The sequence below is a fragment of the Mustela lutreola genome, chromosome 2, assembly GCF_030435805.1.
Source record: "Mustela lutreola isolate mMusLut2 chromosome 2, mMusLut2.pri, whole genome shotgun sequence".
Taxonomy (NCBI): Eukaryota; Metazoa; Chordata; class Mammalia; order Carnivora; family Mustelidae; genus Mustela; species Mustela lutreola.
The window spans coordinates 115,528,588-115,552,176 of record NC_081291.1 but is presented as its reverse complement, the minus strand read 5'-3'; the positions used below and the strand labels follow the sequence as shown (position 1 = coordinate 115,552,176).

General features: G+C 44.1%; 2 protein-coding genes across 4 annotated transcripts in view; both read left to right on the top strand.

Moving 5' to 3' along the window:
* The first annotated feature begins 2,789 nt into the window (after positions 1-2,789).
* On the top strand, positions 2,790-12,089 carry HRG (histidine rich glycoprotein). The gene is made up of 7 exons (XM_059163194.1): positions 2,790-3,058; positions 4,757-4,873; positions 5,710-5,800; positions 6,911-7,077; positions 8,063-8,146; positions 9,851-9,952; positions 11,273-12,089. Exons 1-7 carry the CDS (start codon positions 2,861-2,863, stop codon positions 12,071-12,073), a joined length of 1,560 nt encoding a protein of 519 aa, XP_059019177.1. The 5' UTR covers positions 2,790-2,860; the 3' UTR covers positions 12,074-12,089.
* Positions 12,090-14,055: 1,966 nt separating this feature from the next.
* Positions 14,056-23,589, top strand: part of KNG1 (kininogen 1) — a 28,016-nt gene continuing 18,482 nt past the window's right edge. The window contains exons 1-5 of one of the 3 annotated variants that reach the window (XM_059163191.1): positions 14,056-14,489; positions 18,712-18,822; positions 19,782-19,866; positions 21,396-21,568; positions 22,440-22,547. In XM_059163191.1, the coding sequence (XP_059019174.1) occupies positions 14,298-14,489; positions 18,712-18,822; positions 19,782-19,866; positions 21,396-21,568; positions 22,440-22,547 (669 nt within the window). In that variant the 5' untranslated portion in view covers positions 14,056-14,297. The remainder of the gene's footprint in view (positions 14,490-18,711; positions 18,823-19,781; positions 19,867-21,395; positions 21,569-22,439; positions 22,548-23,589) is intronic. The other 2 variants (XM_059163193.1, XM_059163192.1) reach the window with 2 other exon arrangements.

Here is a 23,589-nt window from a genome sequence, read left to right as displayed (position 1 = left end):
TTGTGCCTGCTGGCCCCAGAGCTCTGGGCAAGGAGAAAGAATGAACCAAACTCTCAAAGGGACCTTGACAGAGCTAATTCTGGAGGCTGGCAATGGATGGGTGGATCTCCTTCCTTTTGCCCTCCTCAGGGCACGATGTACACCCTGCTTAAACAAGGTGACCCCATTTGAAATAATGTTCAGGAGACACTGCACCCCCCCCCCCCACTCTGCCCTCGGCTACAAGAGGTTGTCCTAGCAGAAATGACTGACCAATCTGTACCCCAGTCACTGCAGGCATTGCAGTCTGTCTTGGAAGGAGCCTTCACAGGAATCCGAACTGCCCACACTGGGACAAAGACGGAGGTGGAGCCACATCCTCGCCAACCCAGGGACTTGGTTTTTTTTTTTTTTTTTTTTTTTATTAAATTTTTTTTTTTTTTAAGTATTTATTTGACAGAGAGAAATCACAAGTAGACTGAGAGGCAGGCAGAGAGAGAGAGAGAGGAAAGCAGGCTCTCCGCGGAGCAGAGAGCCCGATGCGGGACTCGATCCCAGGACGCTGAGATCATGACCTGAGCCGAAGGCAGCGGCTTAACGCGCTGCCACCAAGTGGGAGGCTTAGAGCCTCGCTGGAAGGGACCATTTGCTGTCATCCCGACCACCCCCACGGCAATAAAAGTAGAGGACGTGGATTCACACAGGTCATGTCAAACGAGCCAAGGACAAGGACACCCCCCAGAGGTGGATGCCACTGCCGATGGACCCTGCCGATTGTGGACTAAAGCTAAGACTTGGAAACAATGAGTTCATTGAGTTCATTGTTGCTCCTATTGTTAAAATATAGGTGAGAAATATAGACAATAAGGGCTTGACATAATATTTCTAGGAAAGGCGGGGCTCTGCATAGCCCTAGGAGAGGAATGTTGTTTCTGGGTAAATCATTCTGGAGTCATTAAAACAGTCTGGCAGCCATTAAAAAGGGGGCATAGAACTGGCTAAAAGTCAAAGATTTGACTAATCTGCAAAGAAAAGGGGGGAATATAAGGGCCTATTCAGCCAGAGCCGCCCTACCCCCAGTTCAAACTGCCATTTTGTTGTTTATGCAGTAAGACTTAAATTGACCCTGCCCCCACCCCCCACCCCAGGGGAACTTACTTAAAAGCAAGTCCAGGAAACCAGTCCCAGGTAACAAATCCCAAATACAAGGGTGGGTTGGGTCAGGTGGAGATAACAGCCTGAATGCAGGAATGAGTCAGGTCAGGTGGAGACATCCAATCAGTAAAGTGTGCGTACTGTCTCCCTAGCTACCAAGGAATATGGGCCCCGTCCTTTGGGTGCCCTTTGGGTGCCAATTCTGACCAAGGTGATAGGCTAGTTCAAATATCTACTAGGGTAAATTGTAATTCAATTGGTCACCTAGCATGACTGTGCAGCTTTCTCTGTGTGTTACAATTTCATTGGCCACCTATGCGTGGCCAGGCCCAACCGCATGGCCTTTGCCCTTAAAAGCTAGTCTGTGAAGCAGAGAGGGGTCACCCTCTCTGTAAGAGGTGAACGTTCAGTTTGATTCTTGATGCTTGGCATGAAATAAAGCTTTGCTTGACCTTCGCTTTGTATCAGTCTCACTCCTTTAATCACGGACCCATTATTGGGGGACCCAACATTGGGGACCCAACAAGGTGATTCCCAGTAGTATTAGAACCACTGCTTTGGCCTTTAGAAACAACTCACTGCAGAGAGAGAGCAGGAAGAGGGAAGCTGCTGTTCAAGGGACTGGTCATGGGAGGGAATCTGGGATGATTCCCTCCGGTCCTGTCTGTTGCTGGCCGCTGCTGGTGGGAAGAGTGTGTACAGGTATATTATTTCTCTAAAAGGGTGGGTTGTGTTATCAACTTAACCCGAGGTCTGCCTCCCATGCGGAGCCCCTCCTAGGGGTTAGTCCTCCCAACCCCTTTACTGGGAGGAACATCAAATTGCTTGACTCCTACCCTTACCACCATTCTCTTCCACATAAACCAATTCTCTTTAGCACACTTTAGGGGCCACAAGGAACTGAAATGACATGGGGTGTCCCCAATTCTTCTCAGATAACCGCAGTGATCACAATGATATCAAGACTGCACATCCCTTAGTCAACACCTGAATCCGTGCCGAGCATTGCGCTAGTTATTTTCTATGTGTTTTCTTATTTAAGCATCACCCAATCCTGCCAAGAGTTGTGAATCTCCATTTTGTAAATGAGAAAATTAAGAATGAGAGAAGTTTTGTAGTTTACCCAGCATCACACAGTAGGAGAACAGGGCAGGTTTGAAATTCAGATCAGACTCCAAAGTCACAGGCTTTTAATCCTTCTATTTTACTCAGAACTCAGTTCCTTTTATGGTGCTAACCATTTAATGTGTTCCCTCCCTTCAGCAATGCAACTACATCCTACTGAGGACTTTGGTTGTAATAATGAGTGGGGGGACGCGGGGTGTGATGATGGAGATTCCTGGTGGAGACAGGCAGGCAGACGGCAGAGAACTGCTTTACTTCTAACCCCATCCCACACCCCAATGTAGGCTGTGCTTAAGGTCAAAACACACTCTGGATCTGCTACTACTAGAAAAATCCAGATTTCATGAGGATCACAGGTCTACCCACTCACCAGAGGCATGTCTTGACTTTCTGTCCCCAGGGACCCACTAATCATTTACAGCATGTTGACAGATGTTTTAACCAGGGGTCAAGGTGACTCTCCCTGGTTACATAACAGAAATGCATAAAGACTTTGTTTAATCAATTGTGTGTGTGTGTTTGTATGTGTTTTAGAAAGTCTGTATAAAATTCTCTGCTGGGATAAAACTATAGCAAGGGGTGGTTTTCACATGTGCGGGAAATGAGAGCCTTCAGGGCAACACTGCTCCTGATCCCCTTGCTCGCGCTGCAGAACTCCTGCGCTGCCACTGTGAGTCCCGCAGACTGCGATGCTACTGAGCCCTTTGCTGGGAAAGTGCTAGACGTGATCAATAAGGGACGGCGGCATGGCTACCTTTTCCAGTTGCTGCGGGTCGCTGATGCCCATGTGGACCAGGCGGTGAGGAATCGGCAGGGCCAGAGCTGAGCTGGGAGACCAGGAGCCCCTAAGGGGAAAGTGGTTTTGGGCCAGAATCGTGCTGCTTTGCACTATGCAGTGGCTTCGGCTAGGGCTTCCCGTTTAGTGTCTGCTGCTGCTCTACATTGTTCTTTCCTTCGAACTCACATCTGTTATTCATATGTCCGTAATTGTGAATCAGTCTCTAAGTCCCTATAAGCATTTATTCTGAGCCAAATCAAATAATAAGTACTGTAAGAGAAGACTTAGAGCAAAGCATGGCCGGGGTCCTCAAGGAAAGAATCATTGGCTCAGAGACATGCACAGGCCAACTGTGTAAGATAGGGCACAGTTCCATAGCCAAATGAGCGGTATAGGCGCTGAAACAATCTAAGGAAAGGAGATTAAAATTGGGTGGGAGAGGGGTGTGGGCAGGGAATCAGGAAGGAGGGTGTCAGGGAGTAATTGCACATAAGCCGAGGGGGGAGGGGGGAGGGGGGTAGTTCCAGAAGATTTATGTGGGCTTTGGAGCAGCTATCACGTTGGAAGAGAAACTGGCTTATCTTGAAGCAAAGAGAGCCTACTGCTTTCACATAATAGTAAGATTAAATGCTCATTTGGAATACATTTGAGGGCTTGATAGAGATTCTGGAAGGAGGCTTCCCTCCCCACCCCACCACCAAAATAAGACTGGGCTCCTCCACATGCTTCCTTTGGTGGAACTGCTGAAATCAAGGAGGCCAGACCACAGAGCTGCACAAGAAGACAAGCAGAGAAATTCTACTTGTTACCAGTATTAGAGACGGAGACATTACAGGTTGCAGAGACCAAGACCGATTGCTGGACTTCAGGATTCAAGCAGCAATTCAGCGACTGTTGGTTCCATTTCAGGCTCTCTGCCTCCTGTGCAGAGCATAGGATGGCTTGGGACAGTGCTACCTCTGAGTGGTGGTGAGAAGTTACGTGGGTGATTAAGGCAGGTCCACAGTGTGCCTGGAGAGATGGAGGCAGTTGCCATGAACCAGGAAGCTCTTTCCTGTGTTCGGGAGGGAGGAAATGAGGACCAGCCTCAGGCAATGGGAATCAGAGCAGGAAGAATGAAGGAAAGACAGGAGGCATTTCAAAGAAAGATGGTGGGCAAGCCTGGTGCCTGGATAGTGAAAGCAAAGGAAAGAAGTCAAAGTTGATCATCCGATTCTGATTCTAAGCCAGAGACTAAGGCGATCCGTAATTAATGACGCCTCTGCTCAAAGACAAGGGGAGTTGGGAGAGGGAGCTGGTTTGTAGGAGAAGAGAGTGGTTTCAGCTTTGGGCAAGTTGAAATCAAGGCAAGCAATCCAAGTTCAGGAATAGAGCTGGGAGAGAGGACATGACTGCGCGTACAGATTGGAGGCTGTCATCACTTATAATTCTGGGCTTGCACCTTCACCACCTCCACCCAAACCCACACTGCTATTTAGTGGTTGCTTTTTAAAGCTCGTGGGCAGAAGCAGCATCATGACCAGTTAGAAAGAACATTTGGAAGCAACTCTTTGAAGCTATTTATTCAAAATAAGTAGATCAAATGACACAAAGGTAGGACATCTGTGAGGGCTTGGAGAGTAGCAGGACTTCTGTTTCAGAAATAAAGAGACTGCTTCTCTCAAAAAAGCACTGGGCTCCCACATGCTATTCACCTGTTGCTCTCTTGGCATTCCTCAGGAATCTGCAGCTGTCTATTACTTAGTCTTGGATGTGAAAGAATCTGACTGTTCGGTCCTATCCAGGAAACACTGGGATGACTGTGAGCCAGCTCTTTCTAAACGTGTACCTGAGATAGTAAGTAAGCAAGGTACCCTTTTCCTTCTTTTATCGTTCTTGACCTTGACCTCTGTCTACTCTGCTTACACAGGGTGGCTGCATGCCTGGTGGCTAACACAGCGAGAAAGGAAGAGCAGATTCTGCCTCTTGACTCATGAAGACTATGTTGACCTTGAGGAATAGTCTCTTGAGAGCCATACCTGGGATCTGGGATCCTGGGGATTATGGTCTCATGGGATAACAAGCCCAGCTGTGAGACCTTGGGAAAATCACCTAAAGTTGTTAGAATTTTGCCTCCTCAACTGTGAAAGAAGAGGAGGGGTTTGGAGTAGCTGGACCCCAAGGTCCACTCCATGGGTCTAAGTACCTATGAACTTGTGAGTATGTCCTATAAAGACTGGCCCCATCGGCAGGAATAGCCGAAGGGATTAACTGCGGTGACCTTGAGGAATAGGGTCTTATTCTATACACATTGCATGTGGGCACTCACCAGACTCTCCACCATTGGAAGAGAACACAAAGAAGATTAAGCACATATACAAGATTTCACTTCTAGAAAATAAGATGTTTGCATATGTAGAACTTTTAGTACCTTTTTCCCTTGAAAATGTTTGGGATATGGTCATGATCTGTTTAAACAGTTTCTCCCTGGCTCTCATGAAGGTTTTGGAAGCCTACAGCGTTCAGCTTCCAGATATAGACTAAGACAATACAGGTTTTGAAAGAGGATTTGGTGAGAGAAAACATAGCTGAATTCTCAGTTGATAGTAGGGGTATGTGACCTCACTTTTTGTCCCCTCACATTTAACCCAGGGAAAGCAGTGTGCGATGACACAAACCCTTTTCTCTTACAGGTGATCGGACAGTGTAAGGTAATAGCTACACAATGTTTGAATGACTCCCAGCATTTCAGAGTGAATGACTATAACTGCACCACAAGTTCTGGTATGGTCGTCTGTTAAAATGCTAATTCTGGATTAACAATTACACTATGGTATTCATCATAGACTCAATTATTATTTGCTGTCTTCAGAGGAGAAGGGAGAGGGTTTTCTTCTGTTACCAGTACACCTTCCCTTAAAGAAATTCGATATAGAATAGAAATCTGTAAGAGGTGGTAGAGTATCATTGTACAGAACGTATGTTCTGAGGTCACATTTGAGTTTGAATCCCAGCTTCCTCACTTAATAGTTGTACCATCTTAAGGGCAAGTTACTTAACCTCTTTAAGCTTTCCTCCTTTGTAAAATAAGGATCATAATAGTATTAGCCTTCCAGATCCTTCTTAGAATTAAGATGCTCTATGTAGCATACTTTGCAGACTACTTAACACTCCATTACTGATTTCAGCATCTAAAAGTTGTGTATTACTGTAGAGTTCCCAAAGTGGTTACACAGTTTATCCCATTTCTCATCTTACAACAAGATCATACGAGGTAAAGATTATGATACTTTCTATTTTAGAGATAAAATAACCGAGTCTCAAAGCGGTTCAGTGACTTGGCCTTGGGAACACAGCGAAAATGTGGTAAAGACATGATCCTATTTCGGGACTATTGACTCTGAGTGTCATCCTCTTTTTTGTTGTTGTTTCCAAAAGAATCATTACAGAATTCCTTTAAAAATTGTCCATTGCAACATGATTCAACTTACAACAATTTCATAGCCAAGTGACTCCTTCAGGAAGTCACCTTGAAGAAAGAGTGACCTGTATCTTCTCTCTCTGGGCAAAACTCTGTTAATAATGCCTCTGCCTCCTCGGAGAGACAGGAGGAATTTAGTGAAATATTAACCCTTTGCGAGTGATAGGAGGTGTGTCTCAATGGGTACACAACAGAGACTAAAGCATCAAAAAGATCTGGATTTAAGCAGAGCTCTGCTACTGACTGGAGAATTTGATCTCAAGCGAATCACTTAGCTTCTCCAACCCTCAATTTGCTCATCTGTAAAATGGGAGAGATCATTCCTCTTGCTACCATACTATGTGTATTAAGTCCCAGCATTGACATTGCTGTTTCCAACCCAGTACTGCAAAATTGCCATCTTCTTTCCCCAGTCTCTTCAGCACTGACCAATACTAAAGATAGCCCTGTACTCCTCGACTTCCTCGAAGAAACTGAGCTTTACAGGGAACTAGCCAACAAAGCCCTTGAGAAGTACAAACGGGAGAATGGAGATTTTGCTGCTTTCAGAGTGGACCGAGTGGAGAGAGTTGTCAGAGCGGTGAGTCTCTGCTCATGTCAGCTGGCTTCTGAGGGCCCAACTCCAACCTGGCAGGTCCAGACTCGGTGGCACTGGCCCTCTCCACTGGCCTCACATGTCCAGCTCCTTTCTAACTGAGGGCCCTGTTGCAGCCTCAACCGAAAGGCAAGAGATACCAAAGAAACTGCTTTCCTGCAGTTTTTTAATGTTGGGGAGTTGTGGGACTATAAATATCTACTGAAGAGGAGGGAAAACTCAAAACAGGAAGGAGGGAAAGACAGAAGAGCATTATTGGGGTTACGTGAGTCGTTGAAAATCACCCAGTCCTAACCTCCTTGTATGATGATGGGAAACTGAGGCACAGAGATGCCATCTCAGCACACCCAGGGTTGTGGCTGGTGCAAGACAGTTCCCCTGCCTTCCATTCCAGTCCAGGGCTCCTGTTGCCTCCCACCCAGAGGGGTGTTGTAAAGTGGTTATCTGATGAAGGTCTTGCATTTTGAAAATGCCAAGTTAAATTAATTACAGTGTGTACCTGTGATGGAATGAATACAGTACAGTTACTAGAGAGAATGTTTTGGGTCTGTATGCACTGGGAAGAGTGCCTAAGGGGAAAAGCAGGTTAGAGAATGAAACTTGGACTCTGATGCCATTTGTGTTGATTAGATATGTGTGTATATGGGCAATATATTTAGGAAAAGCTAGAAGAAACACATCAGATATGTGGTAGGGGTACTTCTGGGAAGAAGAGATCAGGAGCAGGAAGGGTGAGTTTTCACACTGCTTGGTTATGTCTATATTATTTGACCTTTTCAATGAAATAGTATTTACCTTATCACTTACGTGACGAATTTTTAAAAGACAGTGGCCCTGAGAAAAAGGGCACATACTGGCGATTTGAATCACCGTGGTGCTTTACAGTCCATTGGGTAGTAGGCATCTACGGCCTCTTCCTTTATTCTAACATCTTATGTGCCTGAAACTGCTTTGATCCAATTTGTTCTAGAGAGGAGGGGAAAGAACCAAGTACTACGTGGACTTCTCTGTGAGAAACTGCTCCAGGAGCCACCATTTCCCCAGGCACCATAATGTGAGTATAATAAATGTCTCTGAAATACTAGAGTATTTGGTTATAGGTAACATTCAGAGACCACCCCCCATGCATCAGGCACCCTTCCACCACCCTGTGAGGAAGATACTATTTTTGTCTCTCTTAGAGATGGAGAAACTGAGGCACAGGGAAGTTAAATGAATCATAAGAGTATGATTTTATAATACGCACAATACATACCTAACCTTGACACTGAGATTGAATTTAAACTCACTAGGATTAAAGATTTAGCTAAAAGATTAAGAGCCTACACCATGGGTGCCTTCATTCACTTCATCTCATTTGCTCTTCACAGTGACCCCCTGTGACAAATATGGACGTACCTGAGGACCAGCAAGGGGGCTTGCCCAAGGTTCATATCCAAGCTGAGATTAGAATCCAGTTCTCCTAATGCTCAGTCCAGTGCGATTTTCCCCCCAATCACTTATAAATGGATACTCATGCATCTGTAGAAAGCTTTTATTAGTGAAACTCAGCATTGGTAGGGCGACTTAGAGTTTCCAAAACACCTCCACTGATGTTATTGCCTTGTTGGATCCCTGTGACAACTGTGCTGAGGAGAAGCAAACGTTTGCCCTCATTTCCGTGGGACAGAAGGGCCCAGAAGTTTAACCAGTTGCCCAAGTGCACTTAGCTAGACAGTGTTAGGACATAGGATTTTAACAGTGGGATTCTGATTTCAAGTTCGGGATAATTCTGAGGTTTAACAGCATATTCTCCGGGGCCAGAAGAGAGGAAGTATTCGTTAGTTCCCTTCTGGCTGGTCAGTGTTCCCACCTGAAGCAGTTCTAGAATCCTGCCCCCAGAAAAGATACCTCTCTCTCTCTGTCCCTTCTTCAACAAATCCTTAACAACCCAGTGCAGAAACTTGGCAGCCCGAGAAGAGGAGTCTCAGTCCTAAGGGTTTTACAGCAAGATCTCATTTAATTAAGCCCTCCCACAACCAGAAGGTAGTTAGAAATTTCAAGTGACTTGCCTAAACTCACACAACTGGTAAATGGTGAAGCCAGAATTCACGTAGCTCCGTCTGACTCCAGAACTGTTCTCAGAACCTCAGTGCTTAACTGTCGCATCTAGAAAAGCATTGTCTTCTTGTCCTAGTCTAATTTTGACAGCTGGGTTTAGGAGCCTCTGCAGCATAGGGATGCCAGCCAGTCATAGCCTCTGTACTCAGGGTACAGCCCTAAATCACTTTGATAGGGTCCAGCAAACCCATTTTCATACTGGTTCCCTCCTTTCCAGAACTTTCCTTCAAGGGTCAGGGTAAAGTTGTACAAATTCCTCTTTGGCACCTCTCTTCATTCTCTCTAGGCACAGGAAATTGGGTCTCCAGTGCAGAAGGTTTGCAGGAAAGGCAAGGCATCAATGATGGGGTATCCCTCACGACCCCCCATGGGGTGACCCTGGTGTGAACCTGGTGTGACCCCTCATGGAAGAGAACCACAGCAACTTCAAGTGAACCACTTAGGAAACTGCACTTTCTCCAAGTATTGACTGGGAAAGATTGTTAAATAACTAGCAGAGATATTTGACAATATTACCCTGATTTTTCTAAAGCTCATATTTCCCAAACATATAAAAGTTTACAGCTCTAGCTGTGCACCTTCTTGCGACCTGCACACACACACACACACACACAAGTGCATACGTATACAAACGAACAAGCTTCTCTCTTCTTTATAGGCCTTGGGATTCTGCAGAGCAGATTTGTCCTACGATGTAGAAGTCTCTGACTTGGAAACGCCAGAACACATTGCCATAAACTGTGAAGTCTTCAATTTTGAGGTGGGTTGCTTAAGTCATCTTTGCTTAAGTCGTGCCAGACAAAGAGATATTTTCATACATATAGTGTATTTTGTTCTTTTAGCTCTGGGGGTGGTGGGGAGATAGGGATAGAGGCAGAGAGATGAGAGGGGGCTGAAAAGGAATATAGAGGGAATAGGCCCCCAGGGAACAAATGGGGTACAATTGCTGATATGATACCCCAATTGGGAAGAGGTAAGCTTTTAAAGTAAAATCATAACCAATTCAATGAACGTCTAATGAATATGAAAATGGTCCTTGTAGCCAAAGCTCCAGTCCTGAGACTCAAATCTTCACTTTCATCATCAAGCCTAGAACCTAAGGGGAATGGATAAACCTCAAACACATTATATAAAGATACATAAAATAAGGCACAAAGCAGTGTTTCACATCTGTCCCGGAAAGCTTTGTTCTGTACCAAGATAGTCATCACAGTATTTTTCATGTCAGCAAAAACTGAAAATAATACAAACGTCTATGTATTGGAGGAAAGGCAAGGCATCAGTGATGGGGTATCCCGCACGACCCCCCATGGGGTGACCCTGGTGTGAACCTGGTCTATGTATTGGGGGGGTGGTGAACAAGGCAGGTTGGTCACCAGGAGTAAGGCTCCACAGATTTTTTTTTTTTATTAAAATCTTGACAAGAAGGAGAGTGAAGAAATGAAATGGTCACCCTTAAGGATCATAAGAAATGCTTATACCGTATAAGTAACATTCTACAATGTAATTTCACCATTTGATGTTGAAATGAGAAAATAGGGATGATAAGTAAAGTTTTTCATAATACAATATTTATTGCCTCTGAAGAACCACCTTTACTCTGAGATATATTTCTGACTCTTGTATTATCAAAATATTCCAATTGTGAAATAATGATGGTAGCAGATGACAGGTTTTTTGTATTTTATTTTATTTAAGATTTATTTATTTATTTTAGAGAGAGAGAGAGAGAGAGAGTGCTCAAGCAGGGAGAAGGGCCAAAGGAGAGGGAGAGAAAGAATCCTAAGCAGATTCCCTGCTGAGTATGGAGACGGATGTAGGGCTTAACCTCAGAACCCTGAGATCTTGACCTGAGTGGAAACCATGACCGGATGCTTAATTGACTGAGTCACCCAGGTGCCCCATTGTTTGCATTTTAAATGTCAGTTTGGATGGATAAAAGTTTGAGACTGCTATCCTATTTTAAAAATTGATTTGTGGAGTCTGGAATTCTGAAATCCATTGGTCTAAACTGACTTTCACATCTAACTACTCCTTTTGTGTTCTGCAATGACACTCATTTGTCTGTATCCTTTACCAGGAATGTAGAAACATCAGTGGTATACCACACCATTTTGGCCATCCTCACCACTCTGGTAGGCATGAGCATTCTCTTGCTGGGAAGCCTCCATTTAAGCCCGATGAATTTAGAGATCACCATCATCCCCACAAGCCACATAAATTTGGATGCCCACCTCTCCTAGAAGACAGACCACCATTTCAGGCAGGAGCTTCTCCACGATGGCCCCCTCCAGGACCAGGATGTCATCACCCCAATTTTGGCCCCACTGGGACCCATGGACACCCTCATAATCATAGTTCCAGTGAGCACCATCCCCACGGACACCCTCCTCCTGGGCATCATCCCCATGGGCACCATCCCCATGGACACCATCCCCATGGGCATGATCCCCATAAGCATCATCCCCATGGACACCATCCCCATAAGCATCATCCTCATGGACACCATCCCCACAGCCATGATTTCTTTGACCATGGGCCTTGTGATCCACCACCCCAAAGCCAGGGTCCGGAAAATCACCATCGCCGGGGTCATGGCCCACCGTCTAGGCACTCAGAAGAAGGAGATCTAGGTAAAAGACACTTTCCCTTCCACTGGAGACAAATGGGATATGTTCACCGGCTACCTCCACTAAAGGATGGTGAAGTTCTTCCTCTTCCAGAAGCCAATTTTCCCAGCTTCTCATTGCCAGACCTCCACAATCCTAAAAAGCCAGATATTCAGCCCTTCCCTCAATCAGTTTCTGAATCATGCCCAGGGGCATTTAAGAGTGAGTTTTTACATGTCTCAAAGTTTTTTGCACACTCGCTTCCAAAATAAAATCTGATTTCCTCGATGGAGAAAAATTAATGTTCTGACTTAGAACCATAAATAAAATATGATCAATAATGAATACAAAATTCATGTACTTTAATCTTACTTATATATTCATGGTAGGGCAAATGTGGGTGAGAGAGGAGATGGCATAAGAAGACAGAGATGAAAGGAAAGGAGAGGAAAGATGTCAATGCTACAAGTCTGTCACTGACCACAAAATCCTTGCAGCAAATCTCCGATCCTCTTTCTTTCCTGAATTTAATAACTCCTTTAAGTCTAGAGGCTTTCCTCACTGAGTAGTTAGGTTGTAGCTGGGCATACCAAGAAGGTATGTTTTATCAGTCAAGGGATTATTCTTCTAACCCAAAATTCAAATTCCCTCCTACTTGTTATTTCTAGTCCTCTAAGTTTCCCTTTGGAAAAAAGTAAGTTCTAAACTCAATTTGATGCAATCAAGTCTTGGGCTATGAACTACAAAGAATGTTGCAGGAACAAATCATAACCATGAGTTCAGGTGCACAAGAAATATCACTTTATTTTCAGAACAAATTAATTTCCATTTCAGGCTGCCATCCTGGTAGATTAATAGGAGACTCAACCTCAGTTCTTCTTAGAATCCCCTCACCCTGCTACTCCCCACACAACCTTGTGCCGCAGTTCTAGAATATCATGTAGTGCCAAGGTGTTTGGGTGGTGGGCATGAGAAAGGAGCTCTGAGTCTCCTTCACTGGTCCACTAGCTTCCCTCCTGCTGAGGGATGCTTACTACCCTGTACGCCTCCCTCCTTGGGTCGAGCTTATCAGCTACTGCAGTATCAAACTGAAGGTAAAAGATTCTCTGCAAGACTGCTAATGAACTTGTCTGCCCTTGGCTATTCTCTTCCTGAAGTCTTGCTGCCTTCCAGGCTACATGCCCAGAAAGCAGAAAGCATGTTCTCTGCTTAGGACCTCCAGAAACCTCTGTCCTGCTCATATTTTCCCCCTAGGCTGTGTGTTCTAGGCTCAGATAACCTCTCTTTATTCAGTTTTGGTACCAGAGGACTCTTTCTCCATAATTAAATCCTCTTTCTTTTCCCTTCTTCCCAAATCAAAGCTCAAGCATTTAGACATAGGCTAATAAGACTTTGGGTTTGCTACCTGAATTACTGGAAGCACTTGTAGGTACATAGTGATGGCAGGAGGTAGGTGTGTGTGTGTGTGTGTGTGTGTGTGTGTGTCTGGGAAGGGGAGGGAAGTATAGGGGGGAAAAAAAACCAAACTAAGGCCAAAGGAGATGTGGGTAAGTTGGTTGTTAGGTTGGGAAAAAGGAGAGGCCCACAAAGAGGCAGAAGCTGAAACTGGGAGAGAGAAGAGAGGTCTAACAGCACATAGTGCAGGAGGAGTTGGAATCAGAACTTAGGGTTTATCAGAAAGGTTCCTTAGGTTTGGCAAGTAGACACCCAAATCCACCACACTGGAAACAAGATGCAAGGAGGGGGAAAACAGGACCTCATTCTACCCATCTCTTCTTATGCTTCTCTACTGTCTTCTCCACCCTGAGGAGCATTTTTCTTTCTAGAACCAATGCAACTGAGTGATGAGAGGCCGACTTGACCAGAGACCAGAGAGGATGCCCATATTTTATTTTTGGTTGCCCCAGCGTCCTGGTATGGGACTCCCGGCATGCACTTTGTCCCCGTGCACAGGCTCTCCAGGCATGCAACGTGATCAGTAGCAGCCCATTTTTCTGCAGCTAGATATCTTGCAAAGAAATGATTAAAAGATATCTGTATGTTGTACTCATTGTTGCACTGTTGTGCCACGTAGTGACCTTCAGGAAGGGTTTTGGGAAAGTCACCTGGGAAAGGGAATAACAGGTGATTGGTGTTTTTTTTTTCCTCCTCCTTTAAATAGTTTCTGATTTGTTATACAACCTTGTGCAATCACCTGGAAATGTGCTCTGTGCTCCCACGTGCTTCCTGAGTGCAAACAAGCAGGTTAACGACCCCAGTGTTATAACATTTCAGCCTGAAATCTGTCTGGATAACCCAACAGAGCCATTTGTCCTTTGGAAATAGGGCGAATGGTGTATGGTGGCAGGAACCCACCCGGACCCGGAGCCCTGAAGCAGAGAGATGTGTGTACAGAGATAAAGGCCTGGAAATAGCTAAAATCAGCATCAAAGTTGGCGCCCGATTCTTGATTCTCGGTGAACCTGTCCCTCTGCTCCAGAGGGAGACTGCTAAATCATGAAATTACTTGCCTTGCTTTTTCTCTGCTCCAGGCTGCTACCAAGTTTAACCCAGGAGTCCTCACAAGAAATCGACTGCGATGATGAAGACTTATTTAAGGCAGTGGACACTGCGCTGAAGAAATACAACAGTAGAAGCCAAAGTGGCAACCAGTTTGTGTTGTACCGTGTAACTGAGGTCGTCAGGACGGTAAGTGAGTTGTGTTTTACCTTGAGGCCATTTGAGATGTGTGCTGTCCTTCCTAGCCCAGCCCCTCCCCCAATCCCACCACCCCACACCCCAACAATAGCAACACCAACCATCACCCAAGAACCCAGGAGCAAAGGTAGAAGCTTACATCTCTTAGAAAAGATCAACACCACTCTGGCCCCAGGGGTGCAGGGCAGGGTATGACTAGTCTTTGGGCAGCCAAGCTTGGCTTCCTGGGTGATCAGGAAACCAAAGTACCATGAGACAAAGGTAGATGGAGTCATTTGAAGGAAACCATTCAGGGTAGGAGAATCCAGGAACTCAACGGGACTGCAGCAAAAGGACTTACTGGGTGACCAGCCCTTAGACTAAAATAGAGAGACCTCCAGACCCCAGGTGGGGAGGGGATGCTTATGTCTAACAAATAATGTATGATCTCACTTACATGTGGAATTTTTTTTAAAAAAGTCTAACTCACTAAGGCAGAAAGTACAGTGGTGGTTGCCAGGGGCCCAGGCTAGGGGAAAATGGAAGATGCTGATCCAAGGGTACAAACTTCCAGTTTTGAGATGAGTAGGTCCTGGGGATCTAATATACAACATGGTGACTATAGTTAAGAATACTGTATCGTATACTTGAAATTTGCTAGAAGACTAGATTTTAAGTGTTCTCACCAGACATACACACCAGACATACCCAAAAAAGGTAAGTATATCAGGTGATGGACATGTGGATCAGGTTGTTTGTGACAACTAGTTCATGATGTATGTGTATATCTGTGCATATATATCATCGCATTGCACACTTCAAATATATGCAATTTTCTTTTATCAATTATACCGCAAGAAAGCTAGGGGGAAGGCAGAGTTACATCTAAGAGGAGGTAAAAATGAGATTAACATGCATTAAGACAAAATGTCGACCAGTCTGTATGACTGAATGCATCAAGGGTAACAGCGATGTTCTAGATGGTTTTTAATATATTTTTTAAAGATTTTATTTTTTTGACAGAGAGAGATCACAAGTAGGTAGAGAGGGAGGGAGAGAGAGAGAGGGAGGAGGAAGCAGGCTCCCTGCCTAGCAGAGACCCCGATGTGGGAATCTATCCCAGGACCCTGAGATCATAACCCGAGCTGAAGGCAGAGGCTTAACCCACTGAGCCACCCAGGCAGCCCCTGTTTTTAATATTTTTTTTTATAGCTAATTGATGCATTCAGGTTGGAGACAAATTCTGACAGTAGGTGTGGTTTCAAAAAACACAAATCTTTCAATAGTTTGTTTAAATGAATTTCACTATAAAACTCGGTGCCTATCATAGTTAAGTAACTGTTTACTTTGGCGGAGGAGAAAAGTCTAGTCATCTGACATGATCAGGGTAAAAAAAAAAGCCCAGGGGGCATGATTATTATTTTTATTTTCTGAAAGTAAAATTGGATCATCCTGTTTTACAAACTCGTGTAGTGATGTAGACATTTGGTCCTGGTCCTCACAAGCGACAGCTGACTGGTGTTCTCTTCATTGGCTGACATCCATGACAAATGGGCTCTTTTGTTCTAAAATGTCCATGGAATCATGCTTTATCTTTACTCTGCTATATGGGTCCCATCTATACACTACTGTTTATTTCTTACAAAATCTGAGACCTGGAAGGAACTTGGAAGGCTATCTTGTTTGACTCCATCATCTCAGATGCAAATAAAGTGACACAAGCAGGGTCCCAGAGTCAGGAGACTTGGGATATGGGGCCGGCTCTGCTTTTTCAAGGTGTGGGGCTGCCACAACCCTTCCCATCAGCTCAGGGCCTCCTTTCTCCCACTTGCAAAGTGAGGGGCTGGACAACATCACCTCTCCGGTCTCTTGCTATTAGATGTGCCAGGCTTTTCCATTAGGAAAGCTCACCTGACTCAGCACCTTTGCACTTTCTGTTTTTAGTTGAAGTATAGTTGACACACATGTTACACTAATTTCAGGTGTGTAAAATAATGGTTTGACAACTCTCTGTGCTATGCTCCGCTCACTACAGGCATAGTTACCATCTGTCACCATAAACGCTAGGACTGTACCATTGCCTGTATTCCCTGTGCTGTGCCTTTCTTCCCTGTGACGTACTCATTCCATAACTAGAAGCTTGTACCTCCCACTCCCCTTCACCCATTTTACCCATCCCCCACCCTCCTCTGCCCTGGCAGAGTTTTTTCTCTGTATTTAGGATCTGCTTCAACTTTTTATTTGTCCATTTGCTTCATTTTTTAGATTCCTCATATAAGTGAAATGATATGGTATTTATCTTTCCCTGGCTGATCTGTTTTACTTAATATAATACCCTCTAGGTCCATCCATGTTGTCATAAATGGCAAGATCTCATTCTTTTGTATGGCTGTGTAATATTCCATTATATATATGTATACACCAAGGTTTGCCTACCATATATATATGCATGTATACACACACACACACGTATTCTTTATCTATTCATCTATTGATGGACATTGGCATTGCCTCTCTATCGTAAATAATGCTGCCATAAACATATGGATTCATGTGTCTTTTCACAGTAGTGTTTTTGTTTTCTTTGGGTAAATACACAGTAGTCAATTGCTGGATCAGATAGTATTTCTATTTTTAATTGTTTAAGGAAGCTTCATACTATTTTTCATGGTGGCTACACCAATTTACATTCCCACTGACAGTGCAAGAGGGTTCCTTTTTCTCCATGTCCTCACCACTTGTTATTTCTTGTCTTTTTGATTCTAGTCATTCTGACAGATGCAAGGTGGTATCCCATTGTGGTTTTAAGTTGCATTTCCCTGATGCTGAGTGGTGATGAGCATCTTTACATGTGTCTGTTGGCCATCTGTATGTCTTCTTTAGAAAAAACATCTATTCAGGTCCTCTGCCCATTTTTTAATTGGATTATTTGTTTTATTTGATGTTGAGTTGTGTAAGTTCATTATATATTTTGGATGCTAACCCTTTACCAAATATATCATATGCAATTATCTTCTCCCATTCAGTAGGTTGGTGGCCTTTTCATTTTGTTGATGGTTTTCTTTGCTATACAAGAGCTTTTCATTTTGGTGCAGTCCTAATCATTTATTTTGGCTTTTGTTCCCTTTGCCTGAGAAGACATATCTAGAAAGATGTTGCCAAGCCCAATGTCAGAGAAATTACTGCCTATGCTTTCTTCTAGGAGTTTTATATTTTCAGGTCTTTAAAATGTCTTTGCACTTTAAAAGTTTTATTTATTATCTCATGTCATGGTAGAAAAAATAGAAAAATGAGGCAATAAAAACAGTAAAGTTACCAAAAATTAATCTGCCATCCAGTGATAACTTAATTTTTTTATAAAAATGAAAAGTGGCTTCTTATTTGTTTCCTCACTGTAAAAGAAATGTTTATTTTTTTAAAAGACAGCTCACAAACACTTGATTAAAGAAGTGAGACAGCTGTACTCCTACCACTGAAAGACAAACATTTTAATAGCTTTGCTTCCTAACTTTCTGGACTTTAAAGAATTATGTATGTACCTACAATTGGTTTTCACAGAAATGGGCTAATACTAGGATACCACTTTGTAACTTAAAAATATATATTTGTAGGGGCGCCTGGGTGGCTCAGTGGGTTAAGCCGCTGCCTTCGGCTCAGGTCATGATCTCAGAGTACTGGGATCGAGTCCCGCATCGGGCTCTCTGCTCAGCAGAGAGCCTGCTTCCCTCTCTCTCTCTCTCTACCTGCCTCTCCATCTACTTGTGATTTCTCTCTGTCAAATAAATAAATAAAATCTATAAAAAAAATAAAATAAAAATAAAAATATATATTTGTAAATATATTGTGGACATTCTTCAAGTAAATATTTATAACTTTCAGATTTTTTAAAAAGATTTTATTTATTTGAGAGAGAGAGAGAGAGAGAGCGCACGTGCAAGTTTGTGAGTGTGTGTGTGTGTGTGTGTGCTCACAAGTAGGGGGAGGAGCAGAGGCAATGGGGGGAAGCAGACTCCTGGCTGAGCAGGAAACCTCACAGGAGGCTTGATCTCAAGACGCTGAGATCATGACCTGAGCCAAAGGCAGGTGACTGAGCAGGTGTCAGCTTTCAGTATTTTTAATAAATGTTTTGGTCTTACTGAATTAAATCAAAATCACATACTCATATCAGCATTAGCTCCCACTCAGAGTTATTTGCTGTTGGGTCAGTTATGTGTGTCTGGTTGCTTTTTTTCAGGATGACCCTGACACGTTTTATTCCTTCAAGTACGAAATTAAGGAAGGAAACTGTTCTGTTCAAAGCGGCAAAACCTGGCAGGATTGTGACTACAGAGAATCTGCTCAAGCTGTAAGTGGGCGGTGGATCCTGAGCCCCTGGCGTTCTCTGTGGAGACCGTCAGATCTTTTCACTAGGGCGGGAGATGCTTAGTACTGTCAGGCCTCTTTGTAAGTCATGCAGATAAACCCTCAAACGTGTGGAAAAGCCAAAGGCTTGCTGTCCGTGTTCTTCTGTGTGTCAGAACACGGAGAGGACAGCAGTGAAACATAGAGAAGCCCTCCCATTAGAAGGGGACTCTAATGACTCATTGGGACAGAGGACATGGCCCCAAAGAGACCCTAGAGCAACACTTGGGCCAAGACTGAGGGCTGGTGAGGGGACAGCATGCCTCTGCCTCCCACTAGCTGACACCCCAGAATCTGGATGCTGCTTCCTAAAGGGGAGAGGACATTGACCTCATCAGGCTGTTGGAGGACGAAATGAGGCAGGATATGCAAAGAACCGTTTTTGGATAACAATGGCTATCTTAACCAAATGCCTAACCCCTGCCTGGCACAGCGGGGCTGATTGTTGCCTTAATGAGGGGGGCATGGGGACAGTGTTTGCTCCACTTCAACAGTGCTTGCCCCCACCCCCGCCCCAACCCCAGCAAGCCGCTCTTTCCCCATCCCGGGAACCCACGCCTGTCATGCCCTGCTTGCAGTTTCAACACCCAAATTGAAGGGAAAGTCATGAGGAGGCTTTAGCAGGCACATGCATCCATTTTGGTGAAAAGGAAACGTGCTTTAAAACCTAGCCTTTTGTACTACCTCTCCTCCAACGTCTGGTGAAATCAGTGGCTGGCAAAAATAATCACGAGGCTACAAAAACTTTCACTCCTGCGTGTCAAAAGTCTGAAAAAAATTTGGCAAGTTCAAAAAAATAAAAAAAGAAAAAGCTATATTGAGCTGTAGTACTAGGTGGGCTTCTCCATCTGAAAGATGGAGATAAATGGTCTCTCTCTTTCTTTTTTTTTCTTTTCTTTTTAGGCCACAGGAGAATGCTCCGCCACAGTGGGGAAGAGAGGGAATATGAAATTCTCCGTGGCTACACAGACCTGCCAGATCACTCCAGGTAGCTAATGTGTCTGGGGGAAAAGGAACCGGTTCTCTGTGGTGTCAGGAGCACAGCCTCGAAGAAGCCCCCTCCCTCAGTGGCACCAGCGACGGTGCATTGGGGGTGGGATGGTGGAAGGGCAGAGTCCTAGGTCTGGGCGAGGCTCCTTCTGATCAACCCTTCAGCTCTCTCTGGGCTCCCCTCCTGACTGCTCCAGTGTATGGGGCCTGTGCAAAGGCTCTAAGAAGGGACCAGAAGACACGAGAACTATCTTCAATTGTAGGCCAGGAGGGAGGGAGAGAAGCACAGGCTTTGAGGTCAGACTTGGCCTGGAATCTTTCCAAATTCCTCACCTTATCGGGTTTTCTCTTCCTTATCTCTGAAAGGGAGTAAGGGATACATACCAATGATCTTACCTCAGAGGCTTGTTGTAGACTCAGCTGGAAGAGATGCCTGAAGGTCCTGCCATCACAATCTAGTAATGATAGCCAGGATACGGGGTCGTAAGAGCTAAGGATTTTTGAGCATTTACAGCCAGCCACAGTTCAAAATGCTTCACATATGGTAACGTACTTAATTCTCACAACTCTACGAGGCAGGCATTAAATCCTCACTTCACAGGAGATAAACTGAGGTCCGCCAATGTTAGATACCTTGCCCAAGATCCCACAGCTACTAATTATCAGAGTTGGTATTGTAGATGCTGACTAAACACAATTCCTTTGGCATTTAAGTATGGAGCCACTTATCAACCGATACAGCTACTTAACTCCTTTCCGAAAACAGCAGACCCATGTGCAGCCTGTCTCTCTCGCTTGACTTCTGCCCAACTGCTTCACACCAGTGACCAGTGGCCATTACTGATGGATTAACATACCCGTGGAGCCAAGCTCAGCACCTGGCTCACTACGGCAGATGCAAAACATGTTGGTTGGACTGAATCAATAGAAAATACATTGTGCTCTGAACCAGGCTTCAAGGAGCTTTAGTTCATGCTTAAAAAAATAAAGAAAGAAAGAATAATGTATCTATTTTGTTTTACTTTAAAAAAAAAAAGATTTATTTATTTATTTTAGAGAGAGGGAGAGAGTGCGAGGTGGGAAGGGACGTGGAGGGGCAGAGGGACAGAGTGAATCTCAAGCAGACTCTGTGCTGAGCGGGGAGCCTGAAACAGGGTTCCATCTCATGACCCTGAGACCATGACCTGAACTGAAATCAAGAGTCGGATGCTTAACCGACCAAGCCACCCAGGCGCCCCAATGTTTTACTTTTTATAAGAGGATAAATCCAGGTTGCTTCTATAATTTAAAATTACTTTTAAGTAAATTTAAAATAACTGTGCACAGTAGTACATGTGTAAGATGTTCCTAAGTGAATGAGAGCTTTATTGTTTTGGCTAGAAAGCAGTCTTGCATTCTCTTTTTTGGTGAATACTAGGATTCACTGGAAGGTTTATGAGGGCTTTCCAAATTATCTCATTTAGGGCAGTGCATCTGAACGCAGGTTTCACTCATTAATGCTGCCCCCTTTGCCTGCTCTTTGTCAAGCCGATGGCCCGGTGGTGAGAGCCCAGTTTGACTGCCTTGGCTGTGTGCACCCCATCTCGACCGCGAGCTCTGACCTGGAACCCGTTCTAAGACACGCCATTGAACATTTCAACAATAACACGGATCATTCCCACCTCTTTGCTCTTAAAGAAGTGAAAAGGGCCAACCGACAGGTTTGTTCTTTACTGCAAACAGTAATCAGTATTACGTGTTCTTTGTAGAGACAGCGAAACAGAAAGGTTCTTCTGTGCTTAAGGCTTTAAAAAAACCATATCATTACCCAGCATTCATGAGTCAAACATGGCTCCCCAAATTAAATTGTACCTAAAAAGTTGGCACAGTTTTCTGGATATCCTTTAAATTCTAAGTTCCATATCATTGCGGGGGGGGGGGGGGAGTAAATACTTATAAAACTGGTCTTTTCGTTGCCTCAGTTCACTAAGCCTCTTACTGACAGTTGACTATTTCCTTTGTATTTCAGCCTCTAATTATGAAGGACTCACTTTGGTCAGTAATATGCCCTGCTTTTAATAGACCTTCCGGTTTGCTTTCAAGCAAGACCATGTTCTGCTCCATTATGTCCATATCCAGCTGTATCAGGATGCAACTAGCCCAGGGTGAAGCAGGAGAAATTTTCCTGGCCTGGCAGTTTGGAAAACTGAGGCCCTACCTGGAAAGGGTGCCCAAGCTCGAAAGTCTTCTTCTCGATCTAGAAGAGCATTACTAATATTTCACAAAATTGATGGAAGCTTTTCTTCCTGCTGCCTAGCTGGGAAGTACTGCTAGGTCTTAGGGAGTTAGAATAATTCCATATATACGTTGCTTTCTGTTGTTAGATGGGTAGGAGTGCAGGGGGTAGGTGTGGTGTGGACAGAGTGAGAGGCATCCGTTTGCTGTTTATTCAGAAGTGACTTCTGCCTACTCACAATCATTGTTCATATCATCCACCACTTACGATATGCCAGGCAGTCTTCTCTGTGCCCCATAATGCTGTCAATGATGTTTAAACTGCCTTTTCAATATTTGCTCCCAAATTTGTTTCAGGTGGTATCCGGATGGAACTATGAAATTACTTACTCAATTGCGCAAACGAATTGTTCCAAGGAGAATTTTCTGTTCTTAACTCCAGACTGCAAGTCCCTTTTGAATGGTGTAAGTAGGCAAAACTCTCATTAGGAAGTTCTTAGCACCTTGTGTCCAGTCTTTCCAGGTGGAGGAACGCTCAGCTGTGTAGGAAGTGTCAGTCACTAAAATGTTAGGTGCTATTTACTGATTCACATTCCCCCAGGAACTCCGAAGCTCACACACTGGTCACGCTGCTTTCCCACCTAGTTCAAGAATCTGCATGCCTAGCAGAGCACTTACAGATATAAGCAGGAACTAGGAGAGCCTGAGACCAGATGATGCCATGATCAAGTTTGTCTTTTCATGCCTTCAGTCTCCTGTGTCCTTTTCTTCCCCATGTGCTGTATATCCTTTCTCCCAAGCTCTACTCAGAAGAGTCCCTCACTTCCAACTCGTTTTCTTACCTTTCCTCCCCTGCTTTTATCTCTAATGAACACATCCCGAGTCCCTATTCCTTAGTGACTTTTTCTGGGATGATATCCTGTTGTCTGAACCAAAACTATGTTAAAGGAGAGTATGTCGAGATGCAGGTTAAGATAGCCAAGGCATGGCTTCCTTGGGGATATGGGCATGGTAGTAGGAGACCATGCTTTAAGGAAGCCCTTTAACCAAGGAATTTGACTTCTAGAATTCCATTACATGGGAAGAAAATGAGAAATCCAGATAGCAATAATTTCAGCATTATTATTAATAGAACAACACTGGAAGTGACATATCTTCAACAGTAAGGAATGGTTAAGTAAATTACAGTGTATCTGTATAGTAGAATATATGCAGCTATTCAAATTGCATTTCTAGTCTTTAGTGACTTAGTAAAATGACTATAATATGTTAAATAAAAACCAAAAAAGTAGGGTACAGAACTATACAGATAGAGTCACTCAAATCTATAAAGTATAAAAGTATATAAGTATAAAAAATCTATAAAGTATAAAAGTATATAAGTATAAAAAATGATGAGAAGCTGGGGCTCCTGGGTGGCTCAGTCGGTTAAGTGTCTGCCTTAGACTCAGGATCGAGTCCACATCGGGCTCCTTGCTCAGTGGGAAGCCTGCTTCTCCCTCTCCCT

Bases quoted from the DNA above. Each gene is read 5' to 3' on its own strand.
- HRG (XM_059163194.1), top strand. From the start codon at position 2,861: ATGAGAGCCTTCAGGGCAACACTGCTCCTGATCCCCTTGCTCGCGCTG. The intron at 4,874-5,709 runs GTAAGTAAGCAA...TTTCTCTTACAG, and splicing joins CTAAACGTGTACCTGAGATA to GTGATCGGACAGTGTAAGGT. The intron at 5,801-6,910 runs GTATGGTCGTCT...TTCTTTCCCCAG, and splicing joins TAACTGCACCACAAGTTCTG to TCTCTTCAGCACTGACCAAT.